The sequence below is a fragment of the Octopus bimaculoides genome, chromosome 4 (assembly GCF_046866305.1).
Source record: "Octopus bimaculoides isolate indiv1 chromosome 4, ASM4686630v1, whole genome shotgun sequence".
In the NCBI taxonomy this organism is placed as follows: domain Eukaryota; kingdom Metazoa; phylum Mollusca; class Cephalopoda; order Octopoda; family Octopodidae; genus Octopus; species Octopus bimaculoides.
This window is the reverse complement of record NC_142931.1, coordinates 59,207,191-59,230,165: the sequence shown is the minus strand read 5'-3', so window position 1 is coordinate 59,230,165 and position 22,975 is coordinate 59,207,191. Positions and strand designations below refer to the sequence as shown.

Genomic DNA, 22,975 nt, shown 5'->3' with positions numbered 1-22,975 from the left:
ATTGACAGCAGCAGCAACAGTCTGGAGTTTTTTGTTTTTTACTATTCATTCTGGAGGGAGGGGCAATGCTTATGACTCTTCATAGGGTCACTGACACTAGTGAGAGAGAGGGAATGAGGAATGTATCCTCATACTAGAGCCCTAATTGTAACTGATTGCACACTGCTAAAGGAACTCATGAGTCAGGTGGTAGAGTCAAACTAAGCAACAGATTGCATCTACCAACCTAATTAAGTCGCTGTACGATTTGAGCTCAGAATGCAAAGTACTGGAACAAATAGTACATGACACCTCGTCGAATACTGTAATAATTTCACCAGTCCATCACCTTAACACATCTTATTTTTTTCAACCTCAGAAAGGTGAAAACTAAAGCTGATCATGGCAGGATTTGAACTCTGAATGCAAGAAACTGAGATAACTAATGCAAAGCATTTATTTTGATACTCTAACAACTGTGCTAACTTGCTGCTTATGGGCTTTTTTAGGTAGGTTAGGTTAATGTGGTCAAGATTCCTCCTGAATAACAGCTGCATATTGATGTTGCAAGATAAAGACTGGTATTTATTTGTTAATGAGCCTCTGTAAGAAGTTAAAGACTTACTTATAACAAACTTTCATAAAGTTATTAAGAACTTCAGCACTTAAAAATTCTTTGAAAGGTTATAAACACATGCTGTCGCTGAATGGAATTTTAGTTTGAAATCAAAACAAAATGTAAACTAATACATACATGCATATGTGATATACACATATGTGTAGCTATTGCATGTGCATGAAGTTTGCTGTGTGTGTGTGTATGTATGTATGTATGTATGTATGCATGTATGTATGTATGCATGTAAGTATGTATGCATGTATGCATGCATGTATGCATGTATGTATGTATGTATGTATATATGCATGCATGTGTGTGTATGTGTGTATATGTATATATATATATATATATATATACACACACACACACATATATATATGTATATATATATATACACACACACATATATATGTATATATATATATATATATATATATATATATATATATATATATACACACACATATACATATATATAAATACACACACACATACATACACATTTGTGTATATATAGCCTACACATCCAGTACATAGCAGCAGACTTGGTTTACTTTAAATTGATATACTCAACATAGAGTAATATATGGTATTTCATGTAATATATTCCATGCTTCCACTAATACCACCACCACCACCAATGCCACTACTACTACTACTACTACTACTACTACTACTACTACTACTACTACTACTACTACTCGATGTAGGTCTAGTATTCATGCCTGAAGTATAATTGTGAAAGTTATCTATGAGAATTTGAAACTCTAATAGTTTTCTAGAAATTAAAAGAAAGGAAGAAAGAAATAAAGAGCACACTACAATAAAAAATAAACAAGAAACAAAACAAATATAAAAAAAACAAATGTTCTGTACCATACTGAACTATATATAAGTTGGAATATATAACTTGAAATTTTATTAGGGTGCAACTATTTTATTCCTTTAGATTCTGTGAACTACGTTGGAAAAAATCTGGTTTTTTACTGATAAGAATACCACTCAAGCACTTCTATAAACAAATGCAATTCCCAATGTTTTCTTCAGTTATCTGTATCAATTAAGAAAAGAGACAAATAGAAGTGAAATGGCTAAGTATTGGAAAACTAGCTCACATGACTTTGAGTTCAAATTTATTGCAGACAATTTTTTTTCTTTCTTTCCAAGAGAAAGAATGCCCTTATATCTACATTATCTCATTTTGTCTAGTTTTAACAAAGACCATGTGAGATTTTTCTTTGGAATGAATTGGCGTCTTTTCCAAGTGAAAAGCTGCCTCTCATTTGCTTAACACCATGAAACTACAGCTAAGCTCTTAACTGTTAAGTTTCCTTGAATCCCTTGAAATTCCTGGATGTATTTTTATATTTATGAATAGGATAATGTTTCATCCACCACTTTGAGACCTTCCATTATCCATTACACTGTGTAACATGATTTTTGTCCTTGGGTAGCAAATGTTATTTCCTATTTGCTTACCCCTAGAAAGTATGAAAAATGGTTAATATTTCCTTCAAACTTTCTTTTTGTTACATTTATTCAAACCCCAAAAAATCCCTCTCAATACATGGGGATGATGCTCCCTTACTACTCCTGCTCATGATCAGAGATGTACAAATTGTCAACCAAAGAACATCCCCAAGTGGTAAAGATCAAATATTTGACAAGCAAATCTGTGGTATTGAGTAGAATATTTACTATAACGATATTTCTGCTTCAGCATCTCAGGGTTGAATTTGTCTGAAATGTAATGGAAAATAGGTCAGTTTGAAAACATTGGTGTTCAGGTCAGAAAAACAGAGGCTGAAAGGAATAGTAATAATTTTCTTTGGTTTCTAGACAGAAGCAAATAAGAAATAGCACTTACTAATTGAAGACCAAAGAAAAACTAAAAATGTTGTTACATAGTATTATGAATTGACTCAGTATGCTTCCCAAAACTCATATAATTTCTAAACAGTCTAATGTATCAACCTGTTTTATAGATAAGCTCTTAATCCCAGTTACTTTTCAATCATTTTCTTATCAACAAGTTGTGTCCTTTCTCCTTTTATCCTACTGCTATTACTTGGCTGATGTCCTTTCAATTTGCTGACTTGATATAGCTCAAACTAAACACATAGGTCCCAGTTACTTCTTTGCTTACTATTTGTACCTCTTTAGCCTTCGTCCTTAAATAAGTACAACCAATCCTTTCTCTTGGCCTACGTTTTAAACAATTAACTTGTAGCTTTCAAACTGAACATATACTCGTTTTTAATGTTACTAAACTTTTTCTTGGATAGCTTAGAAGACAATGGGTCATGACTTTTCTTTACTGATTAAATAATATTTAATGATGCAAACACAAACGTGGCTGTGTGGTAAGAAGTTTGCTTCCCAATTACCTGGTTCTGGGTTCAGTCTCACTGCATGACTCTTTGGACAAGTGTTTTTTTAACTTTAGCCTTGGGCTAACCAAAGTCTCATGAGTGGATTTGGTAAACTGAAACTGTAAGAAGCCTGTTGCATATGTGTGTGTGTGTGTCTTTGTGTCTGTGTTTTCCCATCCACTGTTGGAGTGTTAGCAGTTCAGCAAAAGAGACTGAAATAATAAGTACCAGGCTTTAAAAAAGAAAATAAGAACTGGGGCTGATTCATTTGACTAAAAGTTCTTCAAGGTGGTGCCCCAGTGTGGCCACAGTCTAATGACTGAAACAAGTAAATGATGAAACGTAATAGATATATAATATTATATTATACTTTTGCTTAGATATAGTGATACTAATAACCAGTTGTAAGAACTTAATGTACTTATGTTTCAGAGCAGTGTTTTCCAACTTTTTTTTTCCAGTGCCTCACTTTTTAATAACAAAAAATTTGGTGCCCATCGACATTTTTGTTTTTTTTAATACAGAAATACGATTTTTAATTCAATTACCTGGCTAACAGATACCTCAACTCATTTAGTGAGAACCGTGTGCCTAGTGTATATGGCACAGATCCTTGATCTGAGAAGACAATTTGGTTAACTTCAGCCGTAAATTGCCACATTTTGTAATTTCAAGCCAGTTTCTCTTGGTTTCCAGTAAATTATCAACTGCACTGAATCCACATTTGACCAAACAAGATGAAGGAAAATGAGTCAATAGTTTTCTTCTCGTCACATAGCCACATATTTGTCCCTTTCAATTTAAACAAAGTCTTCACTGATTCATCATGACGCGATTCTGATAACTCTTCATGGTATTAAACTGCAGCATCAGAAACGTCAATCAGCAGTGGTTGAGTTAACCAAGAGGAAAAATTCATTGCCTTCACAAAATCTGTCATTGAAGTCCTTTATTGAGTATTCAAGTGGTCAATAATTATGGTGGCAGCATCATTCGTTATCTCACATTTACTCAACCAGTATAATTAACTGAAATTTCTTTTGGAAACATCTTTTTGACATATTAAATCCAAAAATCTTTGCTTCCACACCAACAAGCGTCATGTTTGCACCTTGGAGTTGTTTATTCAAGTTTCCAAGTTTCTCGAAGATGTCTGTCAAATAACTGACAAATGCTTTTCCATCCATTGTTGACAGCATTTTCGCTTCACATTTATCACTGAGTAAATGTTAAGATGATCAAATAATTCCTTGAACCTTTTTAAGCTATTTCCACTTGATATCCACCTTACTTCTGTATGAAGCAATAATCGGACATACTTGGCACTTTGGTTTACACAAGACTGCTTAAAAAGATGTTCGGCTTTGGGATTTGCATGGTTTATATGTCTTGTGAAACATGCCTGGTTTAATGTCTTGTGAAAACTATGAGATTGCACCTGGAAATTCCTTCTAAAGGTGCAGGCCTGGGCATGATTTTTTTTTTTTATAGAAGACCAGCAATTGCTTGCACATGCAAGTCTTACTTCTTTATGTCACCAATGCTGTCTGAGAGAAAAATAAGAATTGATACATCATAGCACCAATGTTGTTGCAAGACAGTGCTGACAAAATCCAGAGAGTTGAGCAGTTTCTGCAAGGCAACATGTGCTGCTTTTTAAAATTTCTGTTAAATAACACCCTAGAATGACCCTTTGTTGTGTTTCTCATTCTGACAGGATGTGCCATTGTTTTCTCTCCTTTGAAGAAGAATTTTATCTGAAACATTGGAAACATCCCCTTACTACAACATATCAACTTAAATAATTTTACTCTATCCAAATAAATATGATTTTTAACAACACAGACCAGCAACTGTCCCTTTAGATTCTATTTTCCCTACACACATGCACACACACACACACACGTATGTGTGTGTGTTTCTGTGAAAGGCACATGGTTTATTGATTTGGACAGTGGTTCTCATCCTGGGTTCATATGGCCCTTAGGGGCTCATATAAAAATTTTTGTTAAAATTTATATGCAAAATATTGCTTATACTCCTACAATACACAAAATATTTTAATTTTTGTGTATGATTCCTAATAATATTTAATCATAAAGATACAGTAAGTTTTTTTTTTATATACATCAAATGGCTATGGAGGTCCAGTAGAGTAAAACAAGAATCAAAGGGGCCCATTGGCAAATAATTGTTGAGAACCAATGGTTTAGAATTTTGCATTCATGATCATAAGATTGCGGTTTCAATTCTTAGACTATACAGTACTTTGAGTTCTTAAGCAAACCACTTCATTTCACATTGCTCCAGTCCACTCAGCTGGCAAAAATGAGTAATATTGCAATGAACCAATGTCCCATTTATGTGGGGATTATATTTACCACAGGTGGCCTTGTGACCCTTATAGCCCAGGAAGGACTTTTGAACGTTTTGACACAAATACATACATACACATGTGTTCAAGGGGATGCTGAAAAGTTCTTGGCTTTGGGTTAAAGAAAATACAGGAGGTTCAGTTAATTATGAATTTATTCAACCTTAGATTCCCTCTATTTCCCTCTCAGACTCACACACTTATTGCAGCAGTCCTTCAATTTTTCTAAGCCCTGTAAAAGAATTCAGAATTTTGGGCCTCCAACCAGACCTTTCACAATACCCTTAAAGCCAGAAACTTCTTAGCACACCCTCGTATATGACAAAGAAAGTCAGGTATTTAGGCAGCAGCATCTAGACATCCTAGGTGTTGCTTGAGTGTAACTTTAGTGTTACACTTTATTTAACTACTAACCATCTGTTCTAAATAATCTAATATTTCTTTATGGTAAGGTAGTAAGTTGGCTGAATCATTAGCACACTGGGCAAAATGCTTAGCAGCATTTCATCCATCTTTATGTTCTGAGTTCAAATTCCACCAAGGTCAACTTTGCCTTTCATCTCTTTGGGGTTGATAAGATAAGTACCAGTCAAGCACTGGGGTCAATGTACTTGACTTACTCTCTCTCTGAAATTATTGGCCTTGTGTCAAAACCTGAAGCCAATATATTTACTTGGTAAGGCAGTGTGGTGGTAGAATTTTAGCTTGCTGTGCAGAATTTAGCGGTATTTTGTCTGTCTTTACATTCCAAGTTCAGATCTCATCGAGATTGACTTTACCTTTCAGGGTCAACAAAAATGAGTACCAGTCAAGCATTGGGGTTGATGTAATCAACTTACTCCTTCCCCAAAATTGCTGGCTTTGTGCCAAAGTTTGAAACCAATATTTCCTTATGGTGTATTTTCATACTCTACTATGAAATTTACTGTGTGATGAGATAAATTTGTAATCGGTGATCAATCTAATGTGTATTAAAGATGCACTAAACAACATGCTGTGACAAACTAAACAAAAATGCAACTGTGAATGCATTAGGTTTAGCACATCCTGTTATTTTGTGTGTTTGAGAGAGAGAGAGTGTGTGTGTGTGTGTATGAAAAGTAGGTGGAATTCTAAGAGAAAAGGGAAATACTAGTGGAGTTGATTTAAATAACAGTCTTTTGTAATAGAACACTTCAATGGTTATTATGAGAGTAACACTGTTATGTTTTAGTCTTAGACGATTACATATGAAAAATTGCTATGCCAGGATTGTGTGAATTTAGGGCATAAAAGTCTTTTATAGCCTTATTCGTTTTCACTTAAGATTTTTAATATGTTATACATGATACATCATGCATATATGTGTTAATGTAAGAACATATTCTATTGCATAACTTCTCTCATATACATTGTCACACACATACAATCATACACACATATTCCTGTTCTATCATTATAACTATTATTGTTTCATATGCAGACATTTTATTTATCTCTCATACACACATACATATACACTTTATTTCACACATTCAGACACTACTTAAAATTTACGTCTACAGGGTGTCCTAAAATTAAGGCAACCAACTTATTCCAATTTTGCCAAAGCAAAATATTGTTATATTTTGGGTCCGAGTGTTGCAATGCAATGGTAAAGTAAACACAATTATGACACTACCACATTTACTCAACATGACCTCCTCTGTTTTGAATCAGCCTTAAGTCTAGGTGCAAATGCTTCACACAGGGCATGCAACTGTTCTTGCAGAATTGAAGCCCATTCCTGATGCAGTTTTGCCTTCAGAATGTCATGTGAAGCATGAGGAGTGCTCAAGACTCTCATCTTCAAAGTGGACCAAACAGAAACATTCAATGGGTTGAGGCCGGGACTTCTTGAGGTCCATACATCCTTGACTATGATCAACAGAATGTTTTTCTGAATCCAGTGTTGTGTCTGTTTGGAGCTGTGGGATGGTGCTGAATCCTGTTGGAGGCTTGAATGTGTGCCTTGAAAGTACTCATTCAGCTTGTCACTAAATGTATTGCTGGGTGTTAATTTTAACACACACGTGACACAAAAACGAGGGGAGATCTTCCAGTGGTTGTCACAGCTACCCAAACCATAAATGACTGTGGATTTTGATGTTGATTTACGAGTCCACCCTCAACTGAACCAGATACACTCCAAAGTCGATCAATCTAATGGTTTATTGTCCATTTGATGTCAAATTTCTTTTCATCAGTGAACACAAAGTTGGGCAGCATGCCTTCAGTAATCTGACACAGGATAAGATGACTTCTCTCCAGTCTCATAGCCTTATAATCCTGTGTGAGCTCATGATGGTGGATCATCTTGTAAGGGTAGGTCTTGACATCCTTCTTCAGCACTCGATACATCGATGTTTGGCTTATTTTTGCTGTGGCTGCTAGTTTTCTGATGGAATGATGAGGATTTTGCCATAACTTTTCTCTGGTACTTTTGATAAACTGAGGAATCTGCACATTTCTTTTCAGCCAATTCCAGGTTGATTGGTTGTGGAACCAGTCTCTTGAAATTTCCTGACAATTTCCCAGGCTGTTGTTTGGTTAATTTTAAGCTTTTTCGCTATAGCTGTATTACTTTCACCTCCTTTGTAGAGAGTTATGATTGTATTTTAATCTATAACTTAATTTATAAATCTGAATTTATTTAGTCTGAAATAAAAAGACACACTAATCTTTTATAATGATGTATAATTTTCATATCCTATCACATTCATTGATAGTTATTAAAGCCTGAAACTTTGGTTGCCTTAATTTCAGGATACCCTGTATACCTATATGCACATACTTCCTTACTCTTTGTTCCTCTCAAATATACATGCAACATGCAGCACTTGTATACATATACATGTACACATGCTTACAGGCACACTTACATATACATTTATGCATACATGCATATGTCCATCTCAAAATACATCAGAGATGCATTGTGAAGCAGAATTTCACCAAAGTGTTCTATAAACTAGATTTTGAGAAATATAAACTAATTTAATGATCTGTAGACTAACATTAATTAAAAAACAACTCAAGGCATATTTATTTTAATATATATGTTTTAAATTGTTTTTCTTTTTTCAATTCAGTTTATCTATAGAACATTTGTTCCCAACCTTTTTTTGCACCACACACCAATGTTATATAAGCATTTTTCCATTGACCAGGGGATCACACAAGTGCATCATACACATTTTAATTATTGCATATATAATATATAGTTGCTGGGTTTTGGTTCGAAATTGGTGATGTAGTTTCTTTCATTATTGGAAAGGGAGATGTAATGTTTTGAAACCAGGTTATTAACCTTCAAATGCTCCATGGCCCAGTAATGACTTGTGACCTGGTGGTTGAGGACCCTTGTTATGAACATCTCACACACACACACACACACACACACACACACACACACACACACACACACCCGTGCATGCACGCACACATATATCAACAATTTTACCAAAACTTTTGTCAAACAAAACCATTTGACAAGACAATTAAGATAACAAAAGATCTTTTATGCGCTATGTGCTTGTTCAACACACCAAGTATAGCAGCTAAAAAACAGGTTGCACACAATAGATAATGTAGCCATAAATATACAAAAAGATGGAGTAGTTAAGAATAGAATGCCCTTGATCATAAGTTTTACTTAATTAGTTCTACCCTGGGTGATACAACAACAATTGATATGGCAATAAATCATGCAATGAAGCAAGTAGTCTACCTGGAAAACATGGGATTTTAGCTCTTCACAATGACTCTGGTTCTTGAGTGGTTTAGAGTTTGTGAGTGCAGCAGCTCTTAGTTATTACCAGTGACCTGTAGTTTTCTGCTGCAGTCATCTAGTTGCTGTCAATGTCCTGCATGCAATTCTCAGCTGCAACCTCTATTTCCTGGGAGTGGCTTCTCACTCTGTTCTGTTACAACTTCTAATCATTGGTAGTGGCAGTAAACAATAATCTTCTGTAGTTTAATAAACTTTAATCACGTAGCAATCCTCCCAGCATATTGTGTGTGTGTGTGTATGTGTGTGTGATGGGGTGCGTTTTAGGGGGGAGTTAGTGTTGAAGATGTTGCACATGTGGTTATGAGGTTGTGGATTTTGATTCCTTGTTTGAGTGATGCATTGTCCCCTTAACAAGGTTCTTGATTTTGTATTGCTCTAGTCCACTCAACTGCAAAATGGGTACCAGCTGAATGAGTGCTTGTGCAGCTTTCTCCCCCCCCCCCCAACACTAAGTCAAGGGTGGGGTGGGCAGGCCAAATGAGTGCCTGTGTCTGTTTTTTACTACATACACACACCTAAAATGGTTAGGGGAAGCATGATACATGCCTTACGTCATACTCATTTGCAAGTGATAGCTGTAAAGTTAATTTGTAAGTGGAAATACTTCCAAATACAACATAACAACAGCTACTCCCTTATTGTCATTTTATATCAGTTTTACCATACTGACATGGGTTGGGTCTTGTCATTTGTCAAAGCCAATATCATCTTACGCAAACACATAGCCACAGAGAAAATTAGTCAGTTTTATTGCTGTGTATGCCTCATAGTATGGACTGGGTGCATTTTATCATGTCACTGTGGCTACAAAGATTGTGATATTCAGGAGAACACACTTGTATATATCTTATATCTTTTATTTTTTATTTGTTATAGTCATTGGCTGCTACTGTGCTGGGGCACTGCCATGAAGGGTTTTAATCAAACAAATCAATCCTAGGCCTTATTTATTTGAATGGTGATCCTTTCTACTCTAGGCACAAGGCCTGAAATTTTTGGGAAGGACTAGTTGATTACATCACCCCCAGTGTTTAACTAGTACATATTGTGTTGACTCTGAAAGGATGAAGGGTAAAGTGAACCATGGTGGAATTTGAACTCAGAACATAAAGCCCCCAAAAATTAAGAAATGTCACAAAGAATTTTGTCCAGTGCCCTAATGATTTTGCCAGCTCACCACACACACACACGTGTGTGTGTGTGTGTGTGTGTGTGTGTGTGTGGTTTACTGTTACATTATTGGTGGGTTCAATAAATGAAGTACTCCATCTTGTGAGAGATAAATATCATTTAATATACATAGTAGCTTAAATACAAGCTACTATTAGTTTTGTGCTGTGAAAACAGTAAACTGGCAAATCTATATATCGTACCTTGTGCTTCCAAGCAAACCTTCATGCTCAAATATGCAAAACCATGAGTCAGAAAAAATTAGGCACTCATATACAAGGTGGTATCAAAAATTTCTCAGACCAGATCTGTAGCATGCCAACAGATGGCAGCACATGATTGTGTGTTGAAGTGAGAGCTAGCAGTGACCTTCATGAGGCAGTGTACTGTGCGACATCACTGTGTTTACTTAGTAAGTTATAAAATTTGTGTTTTTGTGGTCACATGTATGCTGTAGCCTGCGATTTTTGTCATGGACAGGAAAATGAAACAAACAGCCAGCGTCAAATTTTGCATTAAACTCGGGAAGTCTGCTACAGGGACATTGAGCATGCTTCGGCAAGCTTATGGTGATGAGCCAATAGGTCATACACAATGTCTCAAGTGGCATGGATGCTTTAAAAGTAGAAGAATGTCACCAGAAGATGATGAATTATCTGGAAAACCTGCCACAAATGTCACCCCCAGAAATCTGGAGAAAATCATCAGCTTATGCATGAAGATCATCAGAGGATAACACTGGTCAACACGATTTTTGGTGCCAAGAAACAAAACGTATTTTTTAGTTAATATGATGGTGCTGATTCTGAAAATGACCTTAGTTTTTCATGGTTAGCTACCGTTTTTGCTGTACTGAAATTGCTCATTTTTGGAAAAAAGATCAATTTACAATCTTGGCTGATTGCAAAATTTAGTAGAAACCCATGAATTTTCAGGTAGGCCGAGCAATTTATGTCAGCCACCTGAAATAAACTATTTTTATAAGGAAAAGTGTGTTTCTAAGTCAAAACTTTTAAAATAGAAGTACCAAATTTTTCCAGTTTATTGCCAAAATTCAAATTAACTGATGAACTTTATCAGTAATACACTTTCGTAAACCTGATAATTAAGGTGATATCAAAAAATGGAACACTAAAATCTTCTGTTTGATATTCATAAATTTATCCCATCACTTTTATCCCTTCGATACGGAAGGAAACCAAGCACATTAAGAGCTTTTGTTTTCACAGCTGGAAAAAAAACATCCCAATTGAATGCACCTATTCCATTGTACATGATGAACATCATGAAAATGGTTTCACCATAACATCTGCCCTCCAAGGCAGATGTTATGGGATTACGAAGATACGAAGTAGAATCAGCGTAACGACTCTTTCCGTCTTTTGTTATTGACAGTTTTACAAGTCTTTCTGTAGGACATTAGGAAAGATCAAATTACCTAAATGTGAACACAGAAAGTGTAATATAAATACTCAACCAACTCATGTTCTTTTTCAATCATAGAGATAGATATCAAATAACATGGTTTCAACAAGGGGATGCAAAAATGATCCCAACTTATTTTACTATACACGCGGTGAGTTCACACTGAAAACCAACAGGAAACCGATATCTAACTTTTACAAGGAAGCCTATTGTGCTTACTTTCACGTCGAGCTTGGTGATCAGGACAAATCATAGGCCCCTCACATTGTTTGCAAGACATGTTTGGAACACATGAGACAGTGGACTTCAAGTACTTGAAAATCACTGAGATTCGCTATTCCTATGATCTGGCATGAGCCAAAGAGCCACTCAGATGAATGTTATTTCTGCTCAGTTAGTGTTGCAGGACTGAATCAAAAGAAACACAGATCTATCAACTATCCTAGTCTTCATTCTGCTATTCGACCAGTGCCACATTCATATGATTTGCCAATCCCAGTTTTTCATGAAAATTTGTTGAAACTTGTTGAAAGTGACGCATCTGATACTGATGTAAATGAGAGACACAGCGAAAATGATCCTGACTATGTTCCTGAAACCGTGCCAGAGCCGTTTAACCAAAATGATCTGAATGATTCGGTTCTTGACTTAAATCTAAGCAAAGAATCAGAACTTTTGGCCTCTAGGCTCAATGAAAAACACCTGTTTGTAAAAGTACAAAGGTAACATTCTATCAAAATAGGGATGCCAAATTTGTACCATTCCTTAATGAGAACATGGATCTTGTTCATTGCAATGACGTTGAAAGCATTCTTCTTTGACTAGACATCTACAAATACGATCCTGATGAATGGAGATTGTTCATTGATAGTTCAAAGTCAAAAACTCAAAGCAGGATTGTTTGATGGTCCTGATATCAGGAAACTCATTAAGGATGATGAATTTGTTAATTCAACGAATGACTTGGAATTACGAGCTTGGACATCGTTTTTTGACGTGGTGAAAAACTTCTTAGGCAATTGCCGGGCCGAGAATTACAAGGAGTTAGTGGAAAAGCTGTTGAAAAGTCTACAGGACATATGCACTAATATGAGTATTAAGGTTCATTTTTTTACATAGCCATCTAGATAGATTTCCAGATAATTGCGGCGATGTGAGTGATGAGTAACGAGAATGATTCCATCAGGATATCAAAACAATGGAAGAGTGCTACCAGGGACGGTGGGACAAATGACAGTAGTCAGATGGCTGACTACTGCTGGAGTACCAAAAGGGACTTAAATAACATTGAACATGATAAACAATCAAGAAAGAGAAATTTTTTACCATAGTTTTTATGTTCACAAAGGTTATATTTCAGCTGTTAGTTTATTTAATGATTTGATGAAAATATTTGTTGGTCTTGGTATATTCAATCATGTTATCTTCAAAGACTTAGGATCTGATGTTATTGCAAAAATAGTATTCCCCAATAAGCAAACCAATGTTTGTTGGTTTAAATATGAATTGAGCGGTTTCTACGATTTTACTTTGAGAAATATTACCATCGATCAATATTAAATATGCAGAAAACAAATGAAAAATGCTTTTTTTCCCAAAAATGAGGCATTTCTGTGCAGCAAAAACAGTAGCTAACCAAGAAAAAGTAAGGTCATTTTCAGATTCAGTGCCTTCAAATTAGCTAAAAAAAGATGTTTGGTGTCTCCAGACCATTTCAAAATTTTTTTTTTTGACCCATGTAATCAATGATGTTTTGAAGTGTTTAAAGGAGGACATTGAGTGAAAGCAACTGGATCTGTGGAGTGTGAAGAATTGGATTCTTCACGGCAACGCACCCTGTCACTGAGCTCTCCTCACTCATGTGTTTCTTACCAAAAACAACATGGTATCACTTCTGCACCTGCCCTATTCACCAGATTTAGCACCTGCAAACTTTCATCTCTTTCCCAAAATGAAAATGCAGCTCAAAAGTCACCATTTTAATTCCATTGTTGAGATCAAGAGCAAAGCGCAGAAGGTCCTCCACTCATGGAAACGACTTTCAGGCAAGATTCTAAGTCGCAGGAATGCTGGGACCAGTGAATTGCTGTGCAAGGTGGCTATTTTGGAAGAGATGATGTTAAAACTAAAGTAAATAAATTAAACATAACTAGTTCAGAAACTTTTTGATACCACCTCGGATTTATCAGTAGAATGGGTACATTAATAATAGTGTACTGTATTATAGATCCACTACAGCTGAGCTGACCAATTGGTTTCACACATCAGGAAATCAGGTGATTATCTAATAACCACGCTCATCAGAGATGGATGGTATGGAAATATTTGCAAATGCAACATAGCAACCATACCAGCCAACTAATTTATTTGCAAGTGTATGTCTGTGTGTATGTATGAGTCTATGTATATATGTGTATGTGAGTGTGTGTGTGTATAGAGAGGTACCTGTGAATCTGTAAAATGGAAGATTCATTAGTTTTCTCAGTACAGATGTATCGCAGGTTTTTAAACTCTTGCAATTCACCTCTAGTTCTAAAAAACATTTCCTCCTTTTGCTCTGTTCAGTTACTGAATCTGCTAGAAATAGCAGCCAAATCTCCCTCAAATCACATATTAAATAAAGAATACATAGGACATTAGTTCTTTCTAGATAACCCTAAAATGATGAGAATATCTTCTATCAGCGCTTTGAGTTGACCAATGCTTTTGTATATTTGATAAATAGAAATTTTACAGAAACCTATGGTATGTGTTATATATGGCATGCATGTGAGGGGAGGGGTGCTTATGTGTCTTTTATCTTATATCTTTTGCTTGTTTCAGTTATTTAATTGTGGCCATGCTGGGGCACGACCTTGAAAGGTTTTAGTCAAACAAATGAACCCCAGGATATATTTTTTTAATGCCTAGTACTTATTCTATCGATCACCTTTGCTGAACCACTATGTTACAGAGACATAGATACACTACATTGGTTGTTAAGTAGTGGTGGTGGAGGATAAACACACACACACACATAATATATATATATATATGTGTGTGTGTGTATATATATATATATATACATATATATATATATATATATATGTGTGTGTGTGTGTGTATATATATATATATGACAGGCTTCTTTCAGTTTCTGTCTCCCAAATTCACTCACAAGGCTTTGGTTGATCCAAGGTTATAGTAGAAGGCACTTACCCAAGGTGCCATACAGTTGGACTGAACCTGGAACCATGTGTTTGGGAAGCAAACTTTTTAAAACACAGCCATGCCTTACAAAGTTTCTCAAATGTAAATGTAGCTATAAATTATCACCCATACATTGATATATGTATGTGAATGTGCGTGCGTGCGTGTGTGTGTGTGTGTGTGTGTGTGTGTGTGTGTGTGTGTGTGTGTGTGTGAATGTGTTTGTGATGTGAAAGGTATACTTTTCAATAAGAAAGTTGTTAATTAACTGGTGCATTAAACAAAATGAATTATTCTGCTCAAGTTGCAATCACGCCCTTGCCACTCTCTTCATCATATAAATGCAATGAGTCAGTGACTGGCCATTCAGAAACCTGAAACCAACAACACCATTTCTCACAAAACGCAGGATATCTTTTATTTTTTATTTTTTCTTTGGTTTGTTTCAGTTATTGGACTGTGATCATGCTGGGGCACCACCTTGAAGAGTTCAGTGCTTATTTTCTAAAGCTTGGCTCTAACAGGCTCTTTTTCCAAACCACTAAGTTATGAGGACATAAACAAACCAACTCCAGTGATCAAGCAGTGGTGGGACACACACACATATGCACGCACACGCGCACACACGCACACACACATATGGCAAGCTTGTTTCAGTTGCCATCTACCAAATCTACTCACAAAGCTTTGGTTGTCCTCATGACTATACTAGTAGCCCTTGGGAGGATTCTACTGTCTACTGCAGGCACCTAAAGATCAGTTGTTGGCATTAAACTGGGAAATATATGAAACCAATCATCTAAATTTTCATTTGAACAAAAACAGCTAACAGTCACACAGACTTTTATCATTCTCTGTTAGAGCTAACAAATTTACCATTTCTTTGTCCAGGTTATTGAATCATAATGAAATTGATGTCCTCACCAGAAATGCTTTTGTCGGATTACCTTCTCTTCGAGAATTGTAAGTAAAACCAATTTCTTCTGTAGTTATTTTGTACATTAATCCTTTAGCATTTAAAGTGGCCATATCAGACACCAAATTTTTATCTGTTTTATGTTCAAATTAGCCGAATCCATCCTCTTACACCTACCCTACAATGTCATTCTAAAAATAAATCGTCACATCGTCAAAATATCAAATATACAAGGTAATACATGATTAACTTGAAATGATGTAAATTAATAAGTATTACACTGTGTAACATGACTTTTGTCCTTGGGTAGTAATTGTTATTTCCTATTTTGTTACCCCTGGAAGGTATGAAAAATAGCTAATATTTCCTTCAAATATTGCTTTTCTTACATTTATTCAAACCTCAAAGAATCCCTCTCAATACATGGCAATGATGTTCCCCCACTACTCTTGCTCATGATCGGAGATGCACGTATTGTCAGCCACTAAGGGACATGCTCAAGTGGTGAAGGTCAAGCAACTGACAAGCAAATCTGTGGTATTGAGTAAAATATTTACTATAATGATATTTCTGTTTCAGCAGCTCAGGGCTGAATTTGTAATAGAAAATAGGTCAGTTTGGAAACATTGATGTCCAGGTTATAAAAGCAAAGTTTGAAAGAAATAGTAGTCATTTCCTTTGATTTCTAGATAGAAGCAAGTAGGAAGTAACACTTACTGAATGCTAAAGAGTTAAAGAGGTTTTCTTATTTCTTGCTTTGCACTTATTGATCAGTTTTAATATCTGATACAAAGAAGAAGTGACGAATCATTGGAAAATGTAATGTGTCAGATTGTCTCATTATTTTCTTAACATTATTTTCTTCTTAATTCTGTGTCACTAATTATTAAATGCAAGAGGGTGTGGTTAAGAAGTTCACTTCATAACTGCATAGTTCTGAGTTTGATCCCACAGCAAGGCAGGGATCTCAGACTTCTACCATAGCTTCAAGTAGCAAGTTAAATTTGGCAGATTGAAATGGCAGAGATTTATTAACTCTTAGATCCTTGCCTTTGGATTTCAGATCTTTGCGGTCTTTGTTGAGCTACCCTTGGCAAAACACACACACGCACGCACGCACGCGCACACACACACACACACACACACACACACACACACACACACACACACACACACACACACAGGGCCTCTATCAGTTTCCATCTACCAAATGTACTTGCAAGGCCTTGGTCAGCCCAAGGCTATAGTAGAAGACACTTGCCCAAAGTGGCACACAATGGGACTGAGCCCAGAACCATGTGGCTGGGAGGCAAGCTTTTTACCACATATCCACTCCTATGCCTAATATTAATATTTGTTTTTACGCATATCATCATCGTCGTTATCATCATCTTCATCACTATCATCACCATCTAATATTCACTTATCCATACTTGCATGGGATCAGATGGATGATATATTTATATAGTAGTTGAGGGTGAATGCATTTTGCTCTATCAGACTGATTGGATGAAACACTGTCAAGGGTTTTCGTCAGCTGCACAACACAAGGGTAGTGAAGTCTGAAATTATGACACTCTTGTCAGTATTCCATGGCTATATTAAACACAAACATAAATAATTAATAATAGGTATAATATGACTATAAATAGAAATTATATAAATATTTTCTTTTAATATCCATATTTAAGTAATTTAGCTTGTTAGTGACATGTGTGTATATGGTGTGTGTGTGTATATATGGTGTGTGTGTGTGTATATGGTGTGTGTGTGTATATATGGTGTGTGTGTGTGTATATATATAAAGGGTGCAATGGATAAATTGTCACCATTTTATATTTTTTATTTCATGCATATGCATTGTTTGTTTTTGATTTTGTCAACTACACAGTATAGTAGAGTCAGTTCAGTACTGTCTGTGAGAAAAACAGCACCATGATGCAATTCTCTCTGCCAGAAATTTGGAAACAACATGTACTGCTTGACATTCACACTGGAAGCTCCAATATGAACATTCCAGAGTGTTTGGGTGTCAATCTGAGGGCAGTGAAAATCTGAGGACATGTACTGAGAGTGATAAAAATCAAACAGCCAGTCAACATCATGGTGTTTGGAGTGATCACTAGTGATGGCGATGTTATACCTCCATTCATCTTCTCACACAGCCTCAGACTCAACATGGAGGCCTACATCAAGGAGGAGGTAGTGCTATCCTTGGTCAAGAGGGTGGCTGCTGGAAAACCCTATGTCTGGCAACAGAACTCTGCACCATGCCACACAAGCAGGAGAACCCAGTCATGGCTGTCAGACAATTTCTGTGACCACATCACCCCTAAAATCTAGCCCCCTAACTCTCCAGATTGCGACCCTTTGAGTCAACTGTGGGGCACGGTTGAGCGAGAGACCAACAAAAATTCCTTGTAACACCATGAAGGCAAGGTTTATGGCAGCATTCACCAACTTAAACAAGGAGACTGTCCAGAAGAGATGCAGGAGATTCCGAAGTCATCTGGCAGCTGTGGTTGAAGCCAATGGTGGTTTTACTGAATAAACTCACTCATTAGTATTTCAAGATATTTTTATGTAATTTTGGTAAATATATCTGTTAAAATGAGATGTCAGTGTTTTTTGCATAATTTAGACAACAGTTTCTTCACCACACACTACAAGATGGTATCAAAAGGTTCCTGGACCAGTTCTGTAGCACGTCAACAGATGGCAGCACACAGTTGTATACACAGTGACACTTAGCAGTGACCTTCATGAGGCAGTGTGCTGAGTGACATTGTTGTGTTTACTTTGTAAGTTGTGAAATTTGTGTTTTTGTATTCATGTGTATACTGTAGTCTATGACTTTTGTCATGGACAGGAAGTTGGAACAAAGACCCAACTTGAAATTTTGTGTCAAACATGGGAAATCTGCAACAGGGGATATTGAGCATGCTTCAGCAAGCTTACAAGGATGAGGCAATGGGTCGTATGCAATATTTTGAGTGGCAGGTGGGGAGGGCTTCAAAATGGAAGACGATGACCGATCTGGAAGACCTGCCATGAGCATCACTCCTAGAAATGTGGAGGAAATTCATCAGCTTGTGCATGGGGATCATTGGAGGACAATGAATGACATTTTGAAGTATTTGAGGGAAGACATTCGGTGAAAGCAACCGGATCTGTGGAGCATGAAGAATCACGACGACAATTCATCCTGTCACCAAGCTCTCCTCATTTGTGAGTTTGTAGCCAAAAACAACATAGTATCACTTCCACACCTACCCTGTTCACCAGATTTAACACCTGTGGACTTCCGTCTCTTCTCCAAGATGAAAATGCAGCTCAAAAGTTGCTGTTTTAATACCATTGTTGAGATCCAGGTTGGTACCACATAAAGGCACACACTATACTCTGTAAAGTGGTTGGCATTAGGAAGGGCATCCATCAATAGAAACCACACCAAAACAGACACATGGAGCCCACACATCTCCCTAGCTGGGCAGCCCCCATCAAATCATCCAACCCATGCCAGCATGGAGAACAGACACTAAGAAATGATGATGATGATGATGATGTTCTATTGCATTCTTATCAAGCATAAAACTAAAAACAATGTTATCAATTGTCTGTTGTTTCTAAGTTTCTTATTAATTTTTAAATATTATATGTGTGTATAATGAAACACACTCACACACACATACACACACACATACACACACACCTACATATATATATGTGTGCCCATTAAATAATATATATATATATATATATATATATATATAACTTTATTTTTAATGTCTTTCATTCATTGGACTAATGGACTATGACCCTTTGGTGGAGGAGCCTCCTTGAAGGGTTTTAGTTCAATAAAATGCCCCTAGTACTTATGTTTTATTATTTTTTTTTTTGTTTCTTAAGCCAGTTACTTTTTCTATTGACCACTTCTGCTGAACCATGAGTTACATAAATGTAAATAAACCAACACTGGTTTTCAAGCAGTGGGTGGGAGTGTTTACAGACATAAGCACAAACACACACACACACAGACATATATATATATATGCACACACACACATACACAATGGGCTTCCACACAGTTTTCATCCACCAAATTCACCCACAAAGCATTGATTGGCCTTGGGCTATAGTAAAAGACACTTGCCCAAGGTGTTGTGTGGTGGGACTGAACTGAACCCCAAACTACATGGCTGTAAAGTGAGATTATAGTACAAATATCACCAGAGTACAGAAACCATTACAATGCAGTCCAGACTGTAGTACAATCAGTCCTTTATAAATGATTTAAAAATTTTTGCTTTTGCTTTTTTCTGAAGGTATTTATATCACAACAGAATTACGACAATTCAACCTGGTGCTTTCAATGAACTCAGAAATCTGGAACAATTGTAAGTTATATAACACTTCATTTCAATTTTATGTATATATATATATCTTTTATACCATATTTTCTAGCATAAAAGTTGAATTTTTTCTGATCAAAATTTTCAGTCAAAAAACATAGGTCAGCTTATTCACCAAGACAAGTTTGGAGGACCAAAAACTCCATATGAAATGCAGCAGGACTTGGAAAGACAGTGATGATGTTTGAATGTTTATAGTACATATGCTATGTCAACTTGTATGCCAGAAAATGTGATACATTTTCTGAATCCTCAATTATTTCACACTAAGTTTTCACCTTTTTAATACTTTCATATCTTACTTTGCTGCCACATGTTTCTAAGTACACACATATAGCAGTGAATTCACAGCATTAAAGATGCCTCTTAAAGCATTTTTAAAAAACCCTGCATATATTGAGGATGATTCTCAGGGTCACAGTTCAAAGTTGATTAAATATCTATATGTCTTGGTTCTAAGCAAGTAATGGGCAAGCCATGGTCCATGGAACTTTCTGAATGGCACACCAATGAAAAATTACCTTGAATCTTTTAGTAGTGTGGCTTGTCTGATGATGGTCCATGTCTCATGTGGCCAATTTTGGGAAAAATATTACTCATACCCGTTCTAAGCAAACCATTTCTTATATTACAGGAACTGTAGAACTGGTGTTTAGTTAGAGTTTCTATTGAGTTTTTTGGATGATAGGTAAATCTACTATTGGGTAAGACAATGATTTATTAGAGGTTGCTTTTTTTTTTTGTTTAGTCCAAGATTAGTTCTGACCAAATAGAATATTGGTCAAACATATTCCAGCTGTGAATATCCTCAGTTTTTTTTCAGACATTTGTATCTAGCACTGTATTTTTCAATCTGTCTTTAATTTTCTAAGATAATAGGGTATGATGTACAGCAGAATTGGTTACTATTTCTAGCTGTTTGAACAACCATGTGGAAACCCTTTTATTCAGTGATGTAGCAAGGGTTCTCAGCACATGGGTTCAAAGAAAATTTTGGCACTTTCTTCTTGGTTAACAAGCATAAGCTAGAGGAAATTTTAAGACCTTTCACATCTGCACCTGGGGGTGACAGAACCTCTTGTTCCTCACATTGCTACATCTCTGTCTTTGTTGACTTTTTTGTCGCAGCTTTTTCCAGCTGGAGGAAATTACTTCAGCATTGCACACTGTGCTTCCACTGCTTACATCAGAGGAATTGTATTGTCCATGGTAAACTGTCCTATTACACATTAGACTATTGAGCTGTTACTGAAGGTTTGCTTTCAGTCAGCCTTCCAGACAGGACCCACAAAAGTGGTTTATCTTTAGGAAATTTTGTTGCTGTTTCTAACAGACCATGTGACCATATGAGGCTCTCTTATTGACATGCCCTTGCTTTTTGAGACAGTAAGATGTGACTTCAGGAAATTTGGTTGCTATTTCTAACAGGTTGTACCCATATGAGGTTCCCTTATTGACACATATGGCCATTAGATGTCTTTAATGGAGCCTATTTTGTAGCTAGAAATCAGAGCAAGCCTTTGATAAGAGCATCTTCCAGTCTAGAAGAACTCACAAAGGACTACTATTCTTCAGACCAATAAAAAATATCAATTTCATTTCAAATCTCTTTCAAAAAAATCCATTTCTATCTCATACTCTTTGAGAAAATATTTGATGATTTCCTTTTTATTTTATTTCTTTGCAGATATTTGCAAAATAATTCCATTAAAACATTACTTGCTGGAGTTTTTGAAGGACTTCCAAAGTTACGTAAGGTGTAAGTAAACTTTTGTTCATTTATTAGATGTACGCTTTTCTAAGCTGGTATAGGTTGGGCAAAGATATACTGAGGCAGTTTTTTTACAGCCAAATGGCTTTCTTATCGCTAAACCTTATTTGTTTCTCATGTAAAGAACTTCACAAATGCAAAGTTACAGGGTGTTATGTTCACAAGGAATGTAAACATGACATCACCATATTGTTCAAATGGCGTCTTGCTAGAGCACACAAAATGTAAGGATTGCTTCGCACGCATGCATGCACACACATGTACACATTCACAGACACACACACACATGTACATATTGGAAATCCTCTTAGCCCCTTGTGGAGCATGGGCCAGTTTCCTGGTTTCCATGGCATATGTGTTATCCGCTAGCTGGACGGGATGCCAGTCCATTGCAGGTTTTTACTCAAGAAACAGGAAGAAAGAGTGAGAGAAAGTTGGGGCAAAAGAGTACAGCAGGGGTCGTCACCACCCCCTACCAGAGTCTCGTGGAGCTTTAGGTGTTTTCGCTCAATAAACACACACAACATCCGGTCTGGGACATACTCATATACTTACACACAAATTCATATACATAAATATATGTGTGCATGTGTGTGTATATATATATATATGTATGTGTATATATATATATATATATATATATATATATATATATATATATATATATATATATAAGTCAGTAAATAGTGGGGTTGCGTTAACCGCACGTGGAGATATACATATATATATATATATATATATCATCATCATCATCATCGTTTAACGTCCGCTTTCCATGCTAGCATGGGTTGGACGATTTGACTGAGGACTGGTGAAACCGGATGGCAACACCAGCCAACAATCTGATTTGGCAGAGTTTCTACAGCTGGATGCCCTTCCTAATGCCAAACACTCAGAGAGTGTAGTGGGTGCTTTTACGTGTCACCCGCACGAAGGC

General features: G+C 36.3%; 1 protein-coding gene across 1 annotated transcript in view; it reads left to right on the top strand.

Annotated features, from left to right (window-relative positions):
* Positions 1-22,975, top strand: part of LOC106877351 (peroxidasin homolog) — a 117,268-nt gene that overhangs the window by 26,703 nt on the left and 67,590 nt on the right. Inside the window, exons 3-5 of the mRNA XM_052967102.2 lie at positions 15,831-15,902; positions 20,181-20,252; positions 21,955-22,026. Coding sequence (XP_052823062.1) covers positions 15,831-15,902; positions 20,181-20,252; positions 21,955-22,026 — 216 coding nt within the window. The remainder of the gene's footprint in view (positions 1-15,830; positions 15,903-20,180; positions 20,253-21,954; positions 22,027-22,975) is intronic.